Raw genomic sequence first — 17,388 nt, forward strand, 5'->3', positions numbered from 1 at the left:
TTCTGGGTCTTTTATGGTTCCATATAAATTTTATTATTATTTGTTCTATTTCTGTGCAAAATGTCATGGGTAATTTCATAGGTATTGCATTATACCTATAGATTGCTTTGGGTAGTATGGCCATTTAAACAATATTCTTCCAATCCAAGAGCATGGGATATCTTTCCATTTCTTTGAATCATCTTTTAAAAAATAAATAGTTAATTAATTTATGGCTGTGTTGGGTCTTTGTTGCTGCACACGGTCTTTCTCTAGTTGTGGCAAGCCAGGGCTGCTTTTCATTGTGGTGCACGGGCTTCTCATTGTGGTGGCTTCTCTTGTTGCAGAGCACGGGCTCTAGGCATGCGGGCTCAGTAGTTGTGGCCTGCGGGCTCAGTAGCTGTGGCTTGTGGGCTCTAGAGTTCTAGTAGTTTTTGTGTGGAGTCTTGAGGGTTTTCTATATATATTATCATGTCATCTGTGTATAATGATAATTTTTACCTCCGCCCTACCAAGTTGAATACCTTTTATTTCTATTTCTTGTCTGATTGCTGTGGCTAGGATTTCCAATGCTATGTTGAAGAGAAGTGGTGAGAGTGGTCACCCTTGTCTTGTTCCAGATTTTAGCAGGAAGGCTTTCGGCTTTTCACCATTGAGTATTATGTTGGCTGTGGGTTTGTCATAAATAGCTTTTATTATGTTGAGATACGTTCCCTGTATACCCAATTTTGTAAGGGCTTTTATCATGCATGGGTGTTGAATTTCATCATATGCTTTTTATGCATCTATTAAGACGATCATGTAGTGTTTGTCCTTTCTTTTGTTGATGTGGTATATCATGTAGATTGATTTGAATATGTTGAACCATCCTGGTGATCCTGGGATGAATCCAACTTGGTTGTGGTGTATGACTTTTTTAATGTGTTGTTGGATTCGGTTTGCTAATAATTCGTTGAGAATTTTTGCATCTATATTCATCAAAGGTATTGGCCTGTAATTATCTTTTTTGGTAGTGTCTTTGTCTGCTTTTGGTATCAGGGTGATAGTGTCTTCATAGAATGTCTTTGGGAGTGTTCCTTCCTCTTCAGTTTTTTGGAAGAATTTGAGAAAGATCAGTATAAGTTCTTCTTTGTATGTTTGGTAGAATTTGCCTGTGAAGCCATATGGTCCTGGAATTTTATTTTAGGCAGGTTTTATTTTGTTTGCTGTTTTGTTTTTTTTTTTAACAGGTTTGATTTCTTTTCTAGTGATTGGTCTGTTTAAGTTGTCTCTTTCTTTGTGATTCAGTTTTGATGGGTTATATGTTTCTAGAAAGTTGTCCGTTTCTTGGAGGTTGTCAGATTTGTTGGCATATAATTGTTCATAGTATTCACTCATGGTTTTTTGTATTTCTGTGGTATCTGTTGTGATTTCCCTTCTTTCATTTCTTATTTTGTTTATTTGGGTCTTCTCTCTTTTCTTTTTGGTGAGCCTGGCCAAAGGTTTGTCAATTTTGTTTACCCTTTCAAAGAAACAGCTCTTGGTTTTATTGATTTTTTTGTTTGTTTTTTAATCTCTCTTATATTTATTTCATTTCTGATTTTTATTATCTTTCCTTTGCTTTATTATCTTTTCCTTTAGGTTTTGTTTGTTCTTTTTCTAATTTTTTTTAGGTAGTGTGTTAGGTTGTTTATTTATTTGTTGCTTTTTTAAAAAAATGTATTTATTTATTTAGTTTTGGCTATGCTGGGTTTTCATTGCTGCGCGCGGGCTTTCTCTAGTTGTGGCGAGCGGGGGCTACTCTTTGTTGCAGTGTGCAGGTTTCTCATTGCAGTGGCTTCTCTTTGTTGCAGAGCACAGGCTCTAGGCACGCGGGCTTCAGTAGTTGTGGCACACGGGCTCAGTATTTATGGCTCGCGGGCTGTAGTGCACAGACTTTGTAGTTGTGGCACATAGGCTTAGTTGCTCTGTGGCATGTGGGATCTTCCCGGACCAGGGCTCGAACCCGTGTCCCCTGCATTGGCAGGCAGACTCCCAACCACTGCACCACCAGGGAGGTCCCGAGATATTTGTTTCTTAAAGAAGGCCTGTATCACTATGAACTACCCTCTAAGAACTGCTTTTGCTACATCCCATAGTTCTTGTATGGTTGTGTTTTCATTGTCATTTGCTCAAGGTATTTTTTAATTTCTTCTTTGATTTCATCATTGACCCATTGGGTTTTTTAAATTATTTTTATTTTTGGCTGCATTGGGTCTTTGTTGCTGTGTGTACGCTTTCTCTAGTTGTCGTGAGTGGGGGCTACTCTTCGTTGCAGTGCACGGGCTTCTCATTATGGTGGCGTCTCTTGTTGTGGAGCAGGGCTCTAGGCTCGTGGGCTTCATTTGTGGCATGTGGGCTCAGTAGTTGTGGTGCATGGGCTTAGCTGCTCTGCAGCATGTGGGATCTTCCTGGACCAGGGCTCGAACCCATGTGTCCCCTGCCTTGGCAGGCAGATTCTTAACCACTGCGCCACCAGGGAAGCCTGACCCATTGTTTTTTTAGTAGCATGTTTAGCCTCTATGTAATTGTTTTTTTCTTGTTTCTTTTTCTGTGGTTGAGTTTTAGTTTCATGCTTTTGTGGTCAGAAAAGATGCTTGAAATAATTTCTTTACTCTTAAATTTGTTGAGGCTTGTTTTGTGCCCAAGTGTGTGGTCAATCCTAGAAAATGTTCTGTGTGCACTTGAAAAGAATGTATTTTTTTTTAGATGTAATGTCCTGAAGACATCAATTAAGTCTAACTGTTCTAATGTATGATTTGGGACCTCTGTTGCCTTATTGATTTTCTGTCTCAAAGATCTATTCATTGATGTGAGTGCGGTGCTAAAGTCTCCTACTATTACTATATTCCTGTCAGTTTCTCCCTTTATGTCTGTTAGTATTTGTTTTCTGTATTTGGGTGCTCCTATATTGGGTGCATATATGTTGACAAATGTAATATCCTCTCCTTGTATTGATCCTTTTATTATACAGTGTCCTTCTTTATCTTTTTTTATAACCTTTGTTTTAAAGTCTTTTTTGTCTGATATGAGTATTGCGACCCCTGCTTTCTTTTCATTTCTGTTTGCATGCAGTATCTTTCTCCATCCCCTCACTTTTAATACACGTGTGTCCTTTGCCCTAAAGTGGGTCTCTTGTAGGCAGCATGTTGTAGACTCTTGTTTTTTATCCAATCTACCACTCAGTGTCTTTTGATGGGAGCATTTAGTCCATTGACATTAAGGTAATTATTGATAGATATATATTTATTTCCATTTTAAACCTGGTTTTCCTGTTGATTTTATATTCTTTTGTCCCTTTTTCTTTTTCCTTTTGTGTTTGATTCTCTTCTTTTGTATTAGGCTTATAGTTTTTTCTTTTTGATTTTTGTGAGTCTGCTGTATGTTTTTGATGTGTGGTTGCCCTGTTTTTCAGGTATGTTCACGCCTTCATTTATCTACTTGCGTTAGACTAGTAGTCACTTAGGCTCAAACACATTCTAGAAAAATAATTGTGATTTTCTCTTTCCTATAGCTTCTTACTACTTTTCTATTTAGAGAAGACCTTTCAATATTTCTTTTAGGATAGGTTTAGTATTGCTGTATTTTTTTAGCTTGTGCTTGTCTGAGAAATTCTTTCTTTCTCCTTCTATTCTAAATGATCATCTTGCCGGGTAGTGTCCTAGGTTGCCGATTTTTCCCTTTCCGGACTTTGGATATATCTTGCCACTCCCTTCTGGCCTGCGACGTTTCTGTAGAGAAATCAGCTGATAGCCTTATGGGGGTTCCCTTGTCGTTAACTCTGTGTTTCTCTCTTGCTGCTTTTAGAATCCTCTTTCTCATGTTTAACTTTTGATATTGGTGTAGGTCTTTCTGGGTTTATCTCGTTCAGGACCCTCTGTGTTTCCTGTATCTGCATATCTGTTTCCTTCTTTAGCTTTGGGAAGTTTTAAGCCATCATTTCTTCAAATACGTTTTCAGTCCCCTTTGCTCTTTCTTCTCCTTCTGGGATCCCTATTATGTGTAGATGGGCATGCTTTACGTTCTCCCATAGGTCTCTTGGATTGCTTTCATGTTTTTCACTTGGCTTTCTGTCTGATGTCCTGATTGGATGATTTCCTTTACTGTATCTTCCAGATCACTTATTCGTTCTTCTGCATTATTTATTCTGCTATTCATAGCTTTGGTTCTGCTCTCGTCTCAGCAAATGAATCTCCTAATGTTTCTTGACTCCTCCTTATAGTTTCTAGTTCCTTTTTTACAGTAATCTGCATTTCTATCGATAGCCTTTCTTAGTTCCTTCAGTATTTTCATTATCTCCTTTTTGAACTTGGTATCTATTAGACTGAAGAGGCCTGTTTCATTGTTTGTTCTTTCAGGGGAATTCTCTAGATCTTTTCATTGGGAGTGGTCCCTCTGCTTCTTCATTTTACTTGTATTTCTCTTGCTCTATGAGTTTAGGAGAAACAATTATCTACTGTGGTCTCGGAGGGCTATTTTTATGTGGGAGTGTCCCTGCGTAGCCTGCATGGGTTTAGTATTTTTTTGGTGCAAGGGCTGTTTTCAGTATGGATGCCTGCTGCCTCTTTCCTCAGTGTGTGCTGGCTGTTATCCCCTTGACAGGAGGTGCGACTCGTGTTGCGATGACCAGAGCCAGCACTGGCCAGTGAGTGGGGACTCCTCTTCCCTCTGTGGTTATCACTGCCCTGTCCAGGGCAGGGTCTGCTCTCTAGCTGTTGGTGTAGAAGGCCCTAGCTCTGTTTCTGATCTGCAGTGCAAGAATAGGCGGGATTGGAGCGCTCCCACTGGGAGAGGAGCCACTGAGTATTGCTGTGCTGGAGCTGTTCCCCTGTGAGTGTGTCACCTTTCACCTGCTGTGCGGGCTCACAGAGTACACTGTTGGTGGCACTGCCCTCAGCCCCACCTCAGCTCTGGGTGTGCTGGCAGTCAGCCCTGGTGCCTCTCAGGCTCTGTTTTCACAAGGCCACCAGCGCAGATCCACTGAAGTCAGGTCCCAGGACTGCAGTCGTTACATACCTGGACCCACTGTGGGAGCTGTGGATGCAGCTCAGACCCTGGCCCAGCCCCGCCCCCGCGTGTACGCGCCCACAAAGCCCACAGCTGCTGAGGCCAGACCCGTCCCAGCTGCGGGAGCACCAGCTGTCTGGTTGCTCCACAGGCACTGAATTTACAAAGTCGGCCGTGGAGGTATAAATCCAAGGTTCACGCAGCCGTGGGGAGAGATTTCAGCTCTGCTTCCTAAGTCACACGGCCTGTGGGCCTCAGCTGTGATTTCAGCCCCACCTGTGCGTGTGGGCAACCCACTGCTGTCTGCTTCTGGGGGCACAGGGCAGTGGCTGGGGCACACGAGCCTGCCCAGGCAGGAGGGGCCCGGGGTGGCCGGGGTGTGTGGCCTGCCTGGGCAGGAGCCTGTCCTGGAGCCTGCGCAGGCAGGAGCCGGCGGGTGGGGAAAGAGGCTGCGATGGCAGCCCCGCCTCTACCTTGGCCACTTAACAATGGCGCCCGGGGCTCTTCCGCAAACACTCCTGGTTGCTGCGCCCCACGCTCCAGCCCCTTCAGGCGTCTCTGCACAGCCAACAGCAGTCCTCTCCCTGGGTCTGTCCCCTAAACCCCGTATTACAGCCCCCAGCCCCCACCCATACCAGCGGACGTGCGTCTCAGGCTGGGGCACACAGGGCAGTGGCGCAACCATCCGTGTAGGTCTCTCTCTGTCCTGCCTGCCACTAACCGGCTGCTGTGCTCTCCTCCAAGCCGCTGAAGCTCCCTTTCTGTCCCGGCTGCTCTCCCCACCGGTGGGGCTTCCCTGGGTGCGGGAACCTCTCCTCTCCTTCAGCTCCACCCCCCCCAGGGGCACAGATCTCGTCCCACTTCCTCTATTGTTTTTTTCCTTTGTCCTGCCCAGTTACTTGGAGATCTTTCTTGTCCTTTGAGGTGTTTGAGGTCTTCTGCTAGTTTTCTGAGAGCATTGTTCCATTCATAGATGTATTCTTGATGTTTTTGTGGGAAGAGGTGAGTTCCACGTCCTACTACTGACCATCTTGATTCTGATCGCCAGTTTGATTTTCTTTTTTTCATTTCTCAAGTTAGAAGTTTAGGTTATTGATTTGAGATCTCTCTTCTTTTTCATATAGGCATTTATGACTATAAATTTCCCTCTAAGCACTGCTTTAGCTGAAGCCCATAAGTTTTGGTATATTGTGTTTTTGTTTTCATTCATCTCAGTTTTTTCTTTCTTTTTTTTAAAAAAATAATTATTTATTTATTTATGTGGTCGTTCTGGGTCTTAGTTGTGGCAGGTGGGCTCCTTAGTTGAGGCTCGCTGGCTCCTTAGTTGTGGCCTGTGAACTCTTAGTTGTGGCATGCTTGTGGGATCTAGTTCCCTGACTAGGGATTGAACCTGTGTCCCCTGCATTGGGAGCGTGGAGTCTTATCCACTGCGCCATCAGGGAAGTCCCCATCTCAGGATTTTCTAACTTCCCTCGTGATTTCTTCTTTGGCCTGTTGGTTGTTTAGAGGTATAGTCTTTAATTTCTATGTGTTTGTGAAATTCCCAAATTGCCTTGTTACTGATTTGTAATTTCATTACATTGTGGTTGAAGAACATACATTACATGATTTCAGTTCTTTTCAATTTATTGAGGCATGTTTTATGGCCTAACATATGGTCTGTTCTGGAGAATATTCCAGGTACACTTGAGAAGAATATATATTCTGCTGTTGTTGGCTGAGAAACAGTATATAATTAAATTTACTTGCGATTTAAAAATACCTTGTGGTGAATCTCTTTGCAAAGTAGATTCGTTTTATAAAAGTGTTACTGTTTTATTATAAAGTTGGATTTTTAAACACAGTTTGAAAAATTAAGTGAGGTATTTGGAACTTGGAAAGAATAATGACATAATATACTATATAATACTGTTATATATATATACACACATATATATGTGTGTATATATATGTATATACATATATATGAATGAAGTACCGACAGCTCATCTCTTGGTATCACCTCCATGTCACCTCTGTTCTTAGTAGATAAGAGATGGAAATCAGAATGATGGGTGCTGGTCGGAAACAATTAAGTATAATTTGTAGTTAATGATATCCGTTCTCCCCAGATAAACTAGAGGGGTGCCCAGGAAGTAACCAACCACTACCCTGCCATAGCTGGAGGACAGCACACTTTCTAAATCCTTTCCAAATGATTTTGTTAGGACTAGCGGCTTTTGGTGTAGCCCTCTCAGGAGGGATTGCTGGGGAGTCTTGGGGCCCTGGGGTGAGGGTGTAGCTGTCTCCTGTGTCTCTGAAATGCAGCTTGGAGCAGAGAGAAAAGATAAGAGTGTCGATATTGAATTGTTTAGATGAGCACTGTCCGATAGAGACAGAATGTGAACTCCGAAGCCAACCACATATGAAATTTTACATATTTCAGTAACCACATGGAAATACCAAAAAGAAACAAGCGAAATTAATCTTAAGAATATGTCCAAAGTATACTTTAACATTCGCAATCAATGTAAAAAAAAAATGAGATATTTTACGTTCATTTTCTTTTTCACGCCAAGCCTTTGACATGGGGTGTGCCTTTTACACTTACTGTGCATCTCAATGCAGACGAACCACGCGTGCCTCCCCCGCTGGACAGAGCAGGTTTAGGTAAGTAGAGAAGAGGCGATGTCCTCACCCACTAATACTGTTTTCTCCTCCCCTAGGCGGGGAGAAGCCTCTGGGGCCTCAGCGGCTGGAATGTGACCGCACCACAATTGAGGACTGGGTGTTCAGGGCTCCCCACGTGGCCACGTTTCTGAGCGTGGTCATCCACCGAGGCTTCCTCCTCCCGGGCTCGTCCCTCCATCTGGCCACCCTGGTCCCCGAGCGCCGAGTCGACCAGGGACGGGAGTTTGCGAGCGTCCTGGATGTCCTGTCCGTCATCTACATCAACTCCCACCTGCCCAGGGAGCAGAGGCACCACTGGCGCCTGCTGTTCTCATCCGAGCTCCACGGGCACAGCTTCGCCCAGCTCTGCGGGCGCATCACACACTGCGGGCCCTGCGTGGTGCTGCTCGAGGACCACGACGGCCATGTGTTCGGTGGCTTTGCTTCCTGCTCCTGGGAGGTCAAACCTCAGTTCCAAGGTGAGTCTCGGCCACCAAAACCCCACATGGTAGCACCAGTGCTCGTTCCAAGTTCTGGTCAGACGGCTGCTGTGTGGAGACCTCCGAGCCCCGCCAGGGGATGTGCGTGTTTCTTCCATCTCCTCCCGCAGGCGTTTTGCGAGACGTGTTTGGGAGGATAGTGAAACGGGGTGTTTCTTTATGATGGTTTAACTTCATGGATTTCTCTATAGATTCTGGCTGCAGGGTCAGGTGAGCAGGACAGCTGTCCTCACCCCTGGCCTTCAGGTGAGGAAACAGTGGAGCAGCATTAAACGATGCCAGGTCCTGACCGCGGGCGAGGCTGGGCCGTAGGTGCTGCATAGGGGACTGGGAGGTACCGGCTCTTGCAGGTGGGGTGTGTTTTCTCGGAGGACCGTCTTCCTTTCCTGGAACCCCCTGTGTGGGTCTGCTTTGCTGCTTCTGCCCGTAGTTTTTCGGTTTTGTGATTTTGCTGGAGATTGGAAGCTCTTTGCTAGACCTTGAATGCCCTGGATCAAAGGCCCTGATGAAATACTTCCCTTCCTCAAAGAACTACTCTGATAAACGCTCTTAAAGGACTCTTTTTGAAAACGCTCATCTCCTGTCAGTGGGCTGTTCTCGTACTCAGAGGTGAACCTGTCTTCCCGGGATTGATGTCACGGTGTGTCCCCGGGGACCTGCCCCGGGCTGCCCGAGTCTCTGTTCTCAGAAGGTCTCCTGGGGGCCAACAGCTGTGAGATGGAGGCCTTTTCCTAGTGGCTCTGAGCAGCCGGATACAGGCCTGTCCTCACTCCCCTCAGCTAAATGGGGCAGCCTGGCCGACGCAGTTCCGGGGAGAGTCCCTCCCAGTGAGGGGGCGAGGCTAACACCCTCCCTGGCTGGGTCAGTGGAAGGGAGAACCCAGGGTCCTGAGATGCGAAATACGGGGGAGAAAGGCCATGTGCTCCTCTGGGATGGGGGCTGCACATCGTAGCCAGACAGCTGTCAGCTGCATCCACTCTGCCTGCGTCCCCGCTCCCTCTTCTCTCCACCCCACACTCACCTGCATTGCTGCGGGTGCCTTCTGCCTGGCCCTCGCCTCCTGCTCTCACCCGTCCAGTTCATTTGCGACATCCCAGCCCACCTGCCGTGGTGCTTGTGCCCTGGAGACCCTTGGACGGACCCCCCGTGCACTCAGAATGGTGAATCCTTTGTCTCCAGCTTCACGACCTCTCCTGTGCCCTGTGCCCTGGGCTCAGTCTCACTGAATTACCCAGAGTTTCCAGAACAGGCCGCGCTCTCATCTCAGGACTGGCACATGCTGCTTTTTCTCCCTCTTCCACCTGTGCACAGTCAGCTCCTTGTCGGGACTCAGTCCAGGGTCACCTCCTTCAGGAAGCCTTCCCGACCACACGAGTGCCAGCTACTCCCTGCGGTCCTCTACGGGACTGCACGCTTCTGGAATTGTTCCCATCGTCCTTGCACCAGGGCAGCTTCTGCTGGCTGGGGAGCCGTGTCCAGGTGCAGAGGTGCCATTACAGGAGGGGTTTTAGGAGTGGTGGGGTGGCCCTTGTCTGGGGTGGGTGAAAGGGGTCACGGTGTGAAGGCTGGGTGCCTTCATCCCCGAGATCCTGTTGCTTCCAGGGTTTGGTTCTCTCTAGGTTTTAGATTGTTCTAGATCTTTAATCCAGCTGTTGCTACCAGCCCTTCCCCACTGTGTCAGGGTCCCTTAAGACCACCCACATATCAGTGAGTCGCTAGGAGGACTCGGGGACGCAGCACAGCGCTGTCATCACAGCTGATCTATTACAGAGAGAGGATGCAGAGCACGATCAGCTCAGGGGCTGGGTAGGGGTTGGGAGGGTGAAGTCCGGGGAACCAGGCTCCAGCATCCTCTCTAGTGGGTCGCACAGGACGCGCTAAATTCCCCCAGCCGCGAGCTGTGACAGCACGTGTGCAGCGTCGTCCATCAGGGATGCGTTAGAGCTTCAGCGCGCGGGGTCTTTATTCGGGGGACCGTTCGCACGAGCACCCTCTGCCTGACGCGCACCCAAACCCCAGACTCGCAGGAGGACAGCAGGAGTCCGGCACCAACACCCCTGTCTGTACACATGGCCTAGGCACAGGGAGCCGCTCATCAGTCCTGGGAAGGGGGGACCCTCCCCAAATCCACCTTCCCAGACACTGGCTGAGGGCCGACCCTGGAAGGCAGCCCTTCTGGGGACCCCAGTCTCAGGCCTGGGCTTCCACACACCCAGGTCTCTCTGTCACGGTGTCACGGGGAGGGGCTCTGGGGGGGGTGACGGGCTGGGTCTCTGTGTGGTTGGAGATGTGGAAAAACCCTGAGAATCATTATTATAGACGGAACTTCCGCTTCTTCCAGCTCCTTTAGTATCAACTCCAGGTCAGCTCTGCTGCGTCTTCATGTTTTATTAACAAGCAGAATTCATCTTCTTGAAGAAAGGTGGAAAAATGAGATTACCAAGTTTTCAAACTTGAGCTCATTCTGTTCTGAAGCGTGAGGACAGAATGCCAGCAGGGGGCAGCCTAGCATCACAGATTCCAGTCAAGTTCAGGGCGTTCCTGTCCATTTGTCCCGGGAAACAATCACTCCGAGTATTTGAGCCTTGAGATGATGTGACAGCCGCTGGGTCACTTCATTTTCGGCTCTGTCGTCCAGGGGGCAGCTACAGGCCCACAGCTCTGAGCTGAGTCCGGCTCTGTCCTGGGCAAGTTGCTTACCCTCTCTGGGCCTCCGTTCCCCAGAACCACAGGAATGGCAGCTTGTAACCCACTGGGCGATGGGTGGTGGTGTCACTGTGAGAATTGGGTGAGGAGCCCCTCTGTGGAAGTGATGTTTTTACGGGTCTTATGACTCCTTGGTTCTTGCCCTGCACCCTCGAGGGTCATCTTCCCCACGGGGCCCTTCTCCCTGGGCACAGACCCCAGGATGGACTAGAGTGGGGTCCATTGTAGCCAAGGGGCCCACGCTTTGTGGCCCCATCACCTCACTTAGCATCCGGGACCCAGTAAATGTTGGTTGAAAGGCAGCCTTAGGATGGCAAGGCAAAGTGATGCTTAGGCCCAGTGCCCGGGGCCACAGGTGGGACCAGGCAATTCCTTGAGGCTAAACCCAACCTTCTGAGGCACATGAACTCAAGCCGGAGTCTTTAGCCTGGAGGGGAGCCCTGTGCCACCTGGTCCCAGTGACTTCCCCAGGCTCACCTCCCCCTTTCCCCCACCAGGGCTCATACCCTGCACTATAGTCGAGGGCCCTGCTGTTTCCCCCATGCCCTGCCGTGTCCCTGCGGGGTCCCTCCTCCCTGAGTGGCTCTCACCCAACCGTCTCCACCTCAGGACGTCCTTCCCGACTTTGGGGGAGCTAAGTCCCCGCAGAGGCCCGAGCGTCACTGGTCCTGACTCGGCAGGTCCAGGCCCATCTGTGGCCGAGGGCTGTCCTCCCCAAGGCCCCTCTGGGGCTCAAAGCCCCCTTCCTGTCCGCCCTCCACATTCGGGCTCCCTGGAGCTTCCTGGAGCTTCCTTCCCACCTGACGAATGGCCCGACCCCCAAGTACCTGAGCTCGGTCCTGTGTCAGGTGCCCTCACGCTGTCACCGTCGAGGGGCGTTCCTTCCGGCCAAGGTCTCACAGCTGTGGGGAGCATCTCTGGTCTGGCTCTGGCCTAGCCGGGAGTTCCCTTGGTGAGGTGCAGCCTCCGTCCCCTCCCTAGTGAGTGCGTCGGGGAGGGCAGGAGTCTCTGAGATGGAGGGTGCTGTTCATTTCCAGGATTTTGACCGGTACCTTCTCTGAGTGGTGGCATGCCCACTCCTGTGCCCGGGCAAAGGTAGAGGGTCCCCTTTCCCTGCGTGTCCCCGCCCCTCCCTGTGGGCAGCCGTGTCTACAGGTACCCTGCCTTCTCCGCTCTGCGTGATGTGCCTGCTTGAGGCCACGTGAGTGCCCAGCCAATACGTGGAGTGGCCGCCTGCCCCTTGCTCCTTAGTTGAGACGAGGCTGCTCTTGCTGACTCTGGGGCGGTGCGGCAGGGCTCCCATCTCCCCGGGAGAGCGCTAACAGGTGTTCCCAGCAAGCAGTTGTCACATTCCTTTGTAACGGTCACTCTCAGCCTGCACCCGCAGCTCATCCTACGGTCCCGGGCTCCGCCCGCTGGCCGGCCGGCCCTGCCCCCAATGCACAGGAGCCCCGCGCACGCCGAGGACCCGAGGGGAGCCCTTCCTGCTCAGCCATCCGAGCCACGGCCCATTTCCGTTTCCTGCTTCTCCCCGTGCCCAGCGCCGATGGCTGACCTTGCTGCTTTTTGCTCTGATCGATTTCAGGGGATGACAGGTGCTTCCTGTTCTCCATCTCCCCCAGCATGGCCGTGTACACCTCCACGGGCTACAATGACCACTACATGTACCTGAATCAAGGGCAGCAGACCATCCCGAATGGACTGGTAAGGACTTGGGCGGGCAGGGCACGTCCCCCCCGTGGTGATGCACTGACCCCGACGTGCCCGGGGACGCTCCGCCCTGCGTCAGGGCAGCCGTACACGCTCAGTTCGTTCTGTCCGAGTCTCAGGGTGGTGATGCGATGAGCGACAACGAGGACAGAATTTCTCTCGTGGAAAAAAGGGGCCTCTATTGGGGCATTTCCGAGGTTTGTGTGCAAATAACAGAGTCGGCCAGTGTTCCTGGCCATCAGGTGGTTGGTCTGTGGCCTTCGTGGCTGGAGATACTGCCCTGCCTGGGGCAGCACCCGGGCGCGGGGCCGGGGCTGGGCTCCCCAGACCCTTTGGACCCACGGCGGGTTGTCTGCTCTGTGCTCCAGCTGGGACTCAGCCACAGGAAAAAGAGGACGTGGGGGAAGGCGGGGGGCGGTGGTGGGGACGGGCGCCCGCACAGATGCTTAGCTTGGGTGAGAAATGCGTGTCCTGGCAGCACCAGCCTATTTCTTTCCCCTGCTTCTTAAAAAGCCCCTCTCGGGAAATTCCAGCCCTGTCTCTGCAAAGCCAAGGGCCGGGGGGGCTGGTCCATCTTGTCGGTGTGGAGAGGGCCCCGTGCTCCTTCCCAGGCTCACTCTGAGGCTCCCACAGGGCCACCTGATGACCCCGGACGCCTTTCAGAAAGGACAGTTTGGGGCTTCCCTGGTGGCGCAGTGGTTGAGAGTCTGCCTGCTGATGCATGGGACACGGGTTCGTGCCCCGGTCCGGGAGGATCCCACATGCCGCGGAGCGTCTGGGCCCGTGAGCCATGGCCGCTGAGCCTGCGTGTCTGGAGCCTGTGCTCTGCAATGGGAGAGGCTGCTGCAGTGAGAGGCCCGCGTACCGCAAAAAAAAAAGATAGGACAGTTTGGTGATGACAGGGACGAGGGCCTTGGCCTCAGGAGCAGCACCCAGTGGGTCTCGGTGGTGGTCAGTAATCGGCCCGAGGGGAGAAGCAGCCCCGAGGTTAGCTGCGTTTCCTGCCCTGGTCTCTTGCTCAGCGTTCGCTCCAGGCTCCCCGGGCTGGGCGGGGAGGCACTGGTGGAGAGGGAAAGGGATCAGAGAGGTTGAACAGCAGTCTGTTCCCACCGGCCGCTGGCTCAGAGCCCGCCGTGTGCCGAGTGGTTCCCGCCTTCCCGGGGCTGCCTCCTCCTTTCCCTCCCTGCTGTGCTGAGTGAACGACCTGCCTGCTTGAGCACCGGGTCCTGGGCCGGGTACGGATCGGCATCCCTGTCCGGGAAGTGCTGTGTAGACCTCTCGCCTTATTTTACCGATTGGCGTCTCTAGGCCTGAGGGCCTCTGTTCTTTTCTCCTCTCTTGTCCCTTGTGTTTCCTGCCAGTGCAGCCCCGTGAGAAAGGGCCATGGGGTAAGAGTCAGGACACCTTGATGAGTGTTCTAAGAACTTGTCATGGGTTACTTAAATTGTATCAATCTGTGAATATATATTTCACAGTTAAAAAAAAAAGAAAGAAAGGAAGAAGATTGCGTTCACTTCTCATACGCCCCGGTGGCATGACGGCTGGGGTGGGCTTCAGGTGTCCGGTGCTCCAGACCGAGGCGGTGCTATGCCCCTCCCTCCGCAGGGCATGGGAGGGCAGCACAATTATTTTGGCCTGTGGATCGATGTCGATTTCGGGAAGGGACACAGCAAGGCCAAGCCCACATGTACCACGTACAACAGCCCTCAGCTCTCAGCCCAGGAGGACTTCCGGTTCGAGAAGATGGAGGTGTGGGCGGTGGGAGATGCTTCGGTGACACAGCTGGTGAGCCTGGGGGCGTTTCTCCCCTTTCTCGGCTTTGTCCCTTTTACTCCTCCATCTGGAGATGGTTTATTCCAGTTTGTTTCCAGCAGCCGTTGCTGGCCAGAGGGATGCCAGTGGGTGGAAGTTTAGTAGAAAGAACCACCCCAGGGAGGTGGGATCCCGGGGGGGTGGGGACTTGTCTGCAAGATGAGGAGGGTCTGGGGTTCCTTCTAGTTCCAGGGTTTGACGATGAGTCGCCGTTGGGGCCCCTGCGTCTTGTCACCTCCCAGCGATGGCATCCCGGGGCGGGGGCACTCAGTGGGGCTCGGGGGAGAGCCTCTACCACATTTCCCTTGTGGCGACAGTAGGAAATTCCCCTCTGATAAACTTGACAGCAGCAGGACGTCACTGCCTGGTTTTGGTCACTGAACACACCCATCCTTCCCTTCTTCCCAAGGCCAAGAACACCAAGAGCGTTCTGGACGTGGACCCTACGGCCCAGGCCCTGCTGGAAGTCAGTGGGCGGATTCGCCACAGCGAAGGGCTCCGGGAGGTGCCTGAGGACCAGTGAGGCGGAGCCCCCAGCACAGGCCTTCCTGGAGCTGGAGCACAGCCTGCAGACTGTGTTTACTTTAATCCAGAGCGTGCTGGTCACGTCTAGGTGGTCCTGGAGGTGCCTAATTGAAACAGAGTACAGTTCCTCTGATGCTATATATCAATGGTGGGTGTGTCTCCCCCGAACTATGTCCAATTACCAGCTTGATTCTTGGACTTTGCTCATTTTGTACAGATGAAATCCAAAGACGATGCTGAGACGTTTGAGGCCGACTGGAATTAGCAGTGGTTGGGGATTTGAGTTCTTGCTGGAGGGGAGGGGGGGTCCACTCACTGAGGGTCACTTGGCCTCTGCACAGGCCTCCCAGTTAAAAGCCTCGATGTCCCATTTCTACTGGTAAAGGGCAGAGGTGCTCAGATGGGAATCTCAACCCTTTGGGGAACAGCTTCCTCTGACATGGAATTTTTGTATTTCGGAAAAAAAAAAAAAAAGCACAGGAGTGTACTAACGGGGGTAACAGCTGGAGATTTTGAAGATAACGGTGATATGGGTCTTCAGTAAGGTTCAGTATCTGCCTTTCTCAGCTGTTTTTAACACATTACTGACCAGAGACGTATTAATACGTCTTTTGTTAACCAAACATCATTGACCAGAGACGTTTCGGTATTCATTTACCTAACAAATCGCCGTCCACAGGCGTTAGTTTCTGCAAAAATCCCCCGGTCAGTGATGAGTTAAGTGAGTCTGTGCTATGAGCAAATGGGAAAACCAGGAGGTCTACAGAGAAGCAAAGTTGTGGTTCTCTTACTAATTTAAACGTGGGGCCATTCGGGGCCCTGAGGCTAAGATTCCTGTTAATACACGTATGGCCTGTCGCAGGAATTAGTGGTGAGTAACTAGACTGACCCGGGCTCCTGACCTCCCAGCATCACCCCCACCCCGTGCTGCTTCCCGAGGGGACGTTGGGTACTTTGACAGCATGGACTTGCTTTAAACGAACAGTGATCCTGAAGTGCTAGCAAAGATGTTGGTGGGCTGGACCTCAGGCAGAGCTGCCGTGTCCCTTCCAGTCCCTGCATCCCTCGGAGGCGGCCTGAAGAATCTCCGGACACTGAGAATCCCGCTCAGCGGAGCTTTGCCCTTTGCTACCCATTGCCCTTCTGCAGATCTGACGAGATGCTGCCTTGTTATTGAGTTGCCCCCGATTATAAGCCATAGTAAACCGAGCTGTTTGCATTTCACAGGCTCTGCATTTTCCACCGGGAGGCTCGTCAAACTGCGCTGAGCCGAGCAGAAGGCCTTGCACATGGGCCTTCGGAAGAGAGGTGCTCAGACGGTGACATGCACGCTCGGTCATGATTGATTTTCCTTATAAAAAGCCAGTTTTTAATAGCTTCTCAGGTACATTTTGTGACTTCTTAATTGATGGGAAGCAGATGCAGGATATTAGGATCCTCAGATATCCTTACCGTAATCTGAAGAATTAGGCCCCGAGTCTTCAGTGTGTTACAGAATATTTTTTTAGAAAAATGCAATGAAATAATGCCTCGCTAATAAAAGGTCCGTTGAAGACCACTTCCTACGGCCTCTGTCTGTGGCTGTCAGAGAGGCTGGATGTGTCTGCCGGCCTGTTTTCTGCCTTGTGCCTCTTCTAACAAGAGTGCAGGTCATACCTGGGGGCCTGACGGTTTCCTAAGACAGCACACCTCCTCGAGGGAAGCTGGGCGCCCAGCCCAGGCGCTTGGTCACCTGGGGTGTTCGGCCCTCGCAGGGGGTGTGGGGCAGCCGTGTGATTCCCCAGCACGCGTCGTCCCGAGCACACAGACCAGTTTGGTGTCAGCTGTGCCCGGGGCCACAGGACCCGAGGAACCACGCTCCTCCTGGGCCTGAGAAACCCGTGATGCTAGTTTTAACATGTGATGAGTTTGTTCTTTGATAAAATGGGAATAAGAATTCAGGTTGTAAGGACTAGCGGTCTCCCTGGAGGTGAAGACTCATAAGGGCCCCTGATAGGCGCTGGAAGGAAGGGGTGAAAAAACGCTGTTCATGGTACAGCATGGCTGTTGTTACTTTTTTCCCCCACCATATTTTTTTCTGGAAATTTTTTTCTTTTATTGAATGAAAGAGTCTTTAAATTCTCCAGTGCTTTACAATTTTAAAAGGTTTCACACACGTGGTCTTATATAATCCCATAATCCCCCCCCCATATCGCCCCTCCCCACTGGTAACCACTAGCTTGGTCTCTGTATTTGTGAGTCTGCTTCTTTTTTGTTTTATTCACTAGTTTGTTGTATTTTTTAGATTTCACATATAAGTGATATCAGACAGGATTTGTCTTTCTCTGACTTACTTCATTTAGCATAATGCCCTCCAAGTCCATCCATGTTGCTGCAAATGGCAAAATTTCATTCTTTTTTATGGCTGAGTAATATTCCATTATATGTATGTACACACACACCACATACTCGTATGTATGTATATATATGCACACCACATATT

General features: G+C 50.6%; 1 protein-coding gene across 5 annotated transcripts in view; it reads left to right on the plus strand.

Annotated features, from left to right (window-relative positions):
- The window catches only part of MEAK7 (MTOR associated protein MEAK7), an 84,070-nt gene that overhangs the window by 55,300 nt on the left and 11,382 nt on the right, over nucleotides 1–17,388 (plus strand). For 4 of the 5 annotated variants that reach the window (XM_027119114.1, XM_027119113.1, XM_027119115.1 and 1 more), the window contains 4 exons: nucleotides 7,710–8,132; nucleotides 12,445–12,563; nucleotides 14,175–14,354; nucleotides 14,791–15,608. In XM_027119114.1, the coding sequence (XP_026974915.1) occupies nucleotides 7,710–8,132; nucleotides 12,445–12,563; nucleotides 14,175–14,354; nucleotides 14,791–14,904 (836 nt within the window). In that variant the 3' untranslated portion in view covers nucleotides 14,905–15,608. Of the gene's footprint in view, nucleotides 1–7,709; nucleotides 8,133–12,444; nucleotides 12,564–14,174; nucleotides 14,355–14,790; nucleotides 15,609–16,133; nucleotides 16,291–17,388 lie in introns of those variants that run through there. The other variant, XR_003435390.1, reaches the window with a different exon arrangement.

The sequence above is a fragment of the Aethalodelphis obliquidens genome, unplaced genomic scaffold (genome assembly GCF_003676395.1).
Source record: "Aethalodelphis obliquidens isolate GAN/ISIS:26980383/991018 unplaced genomic scaffold, ASM367639v1 scaffold20, whole genome shotgun sequence".
NCBI lineage: Eukaryota > Metazoa > Chordata > Mammalia > Artiodactyla > Delphinidae > Aethalodelphis > Aethalodelphis obliquidens.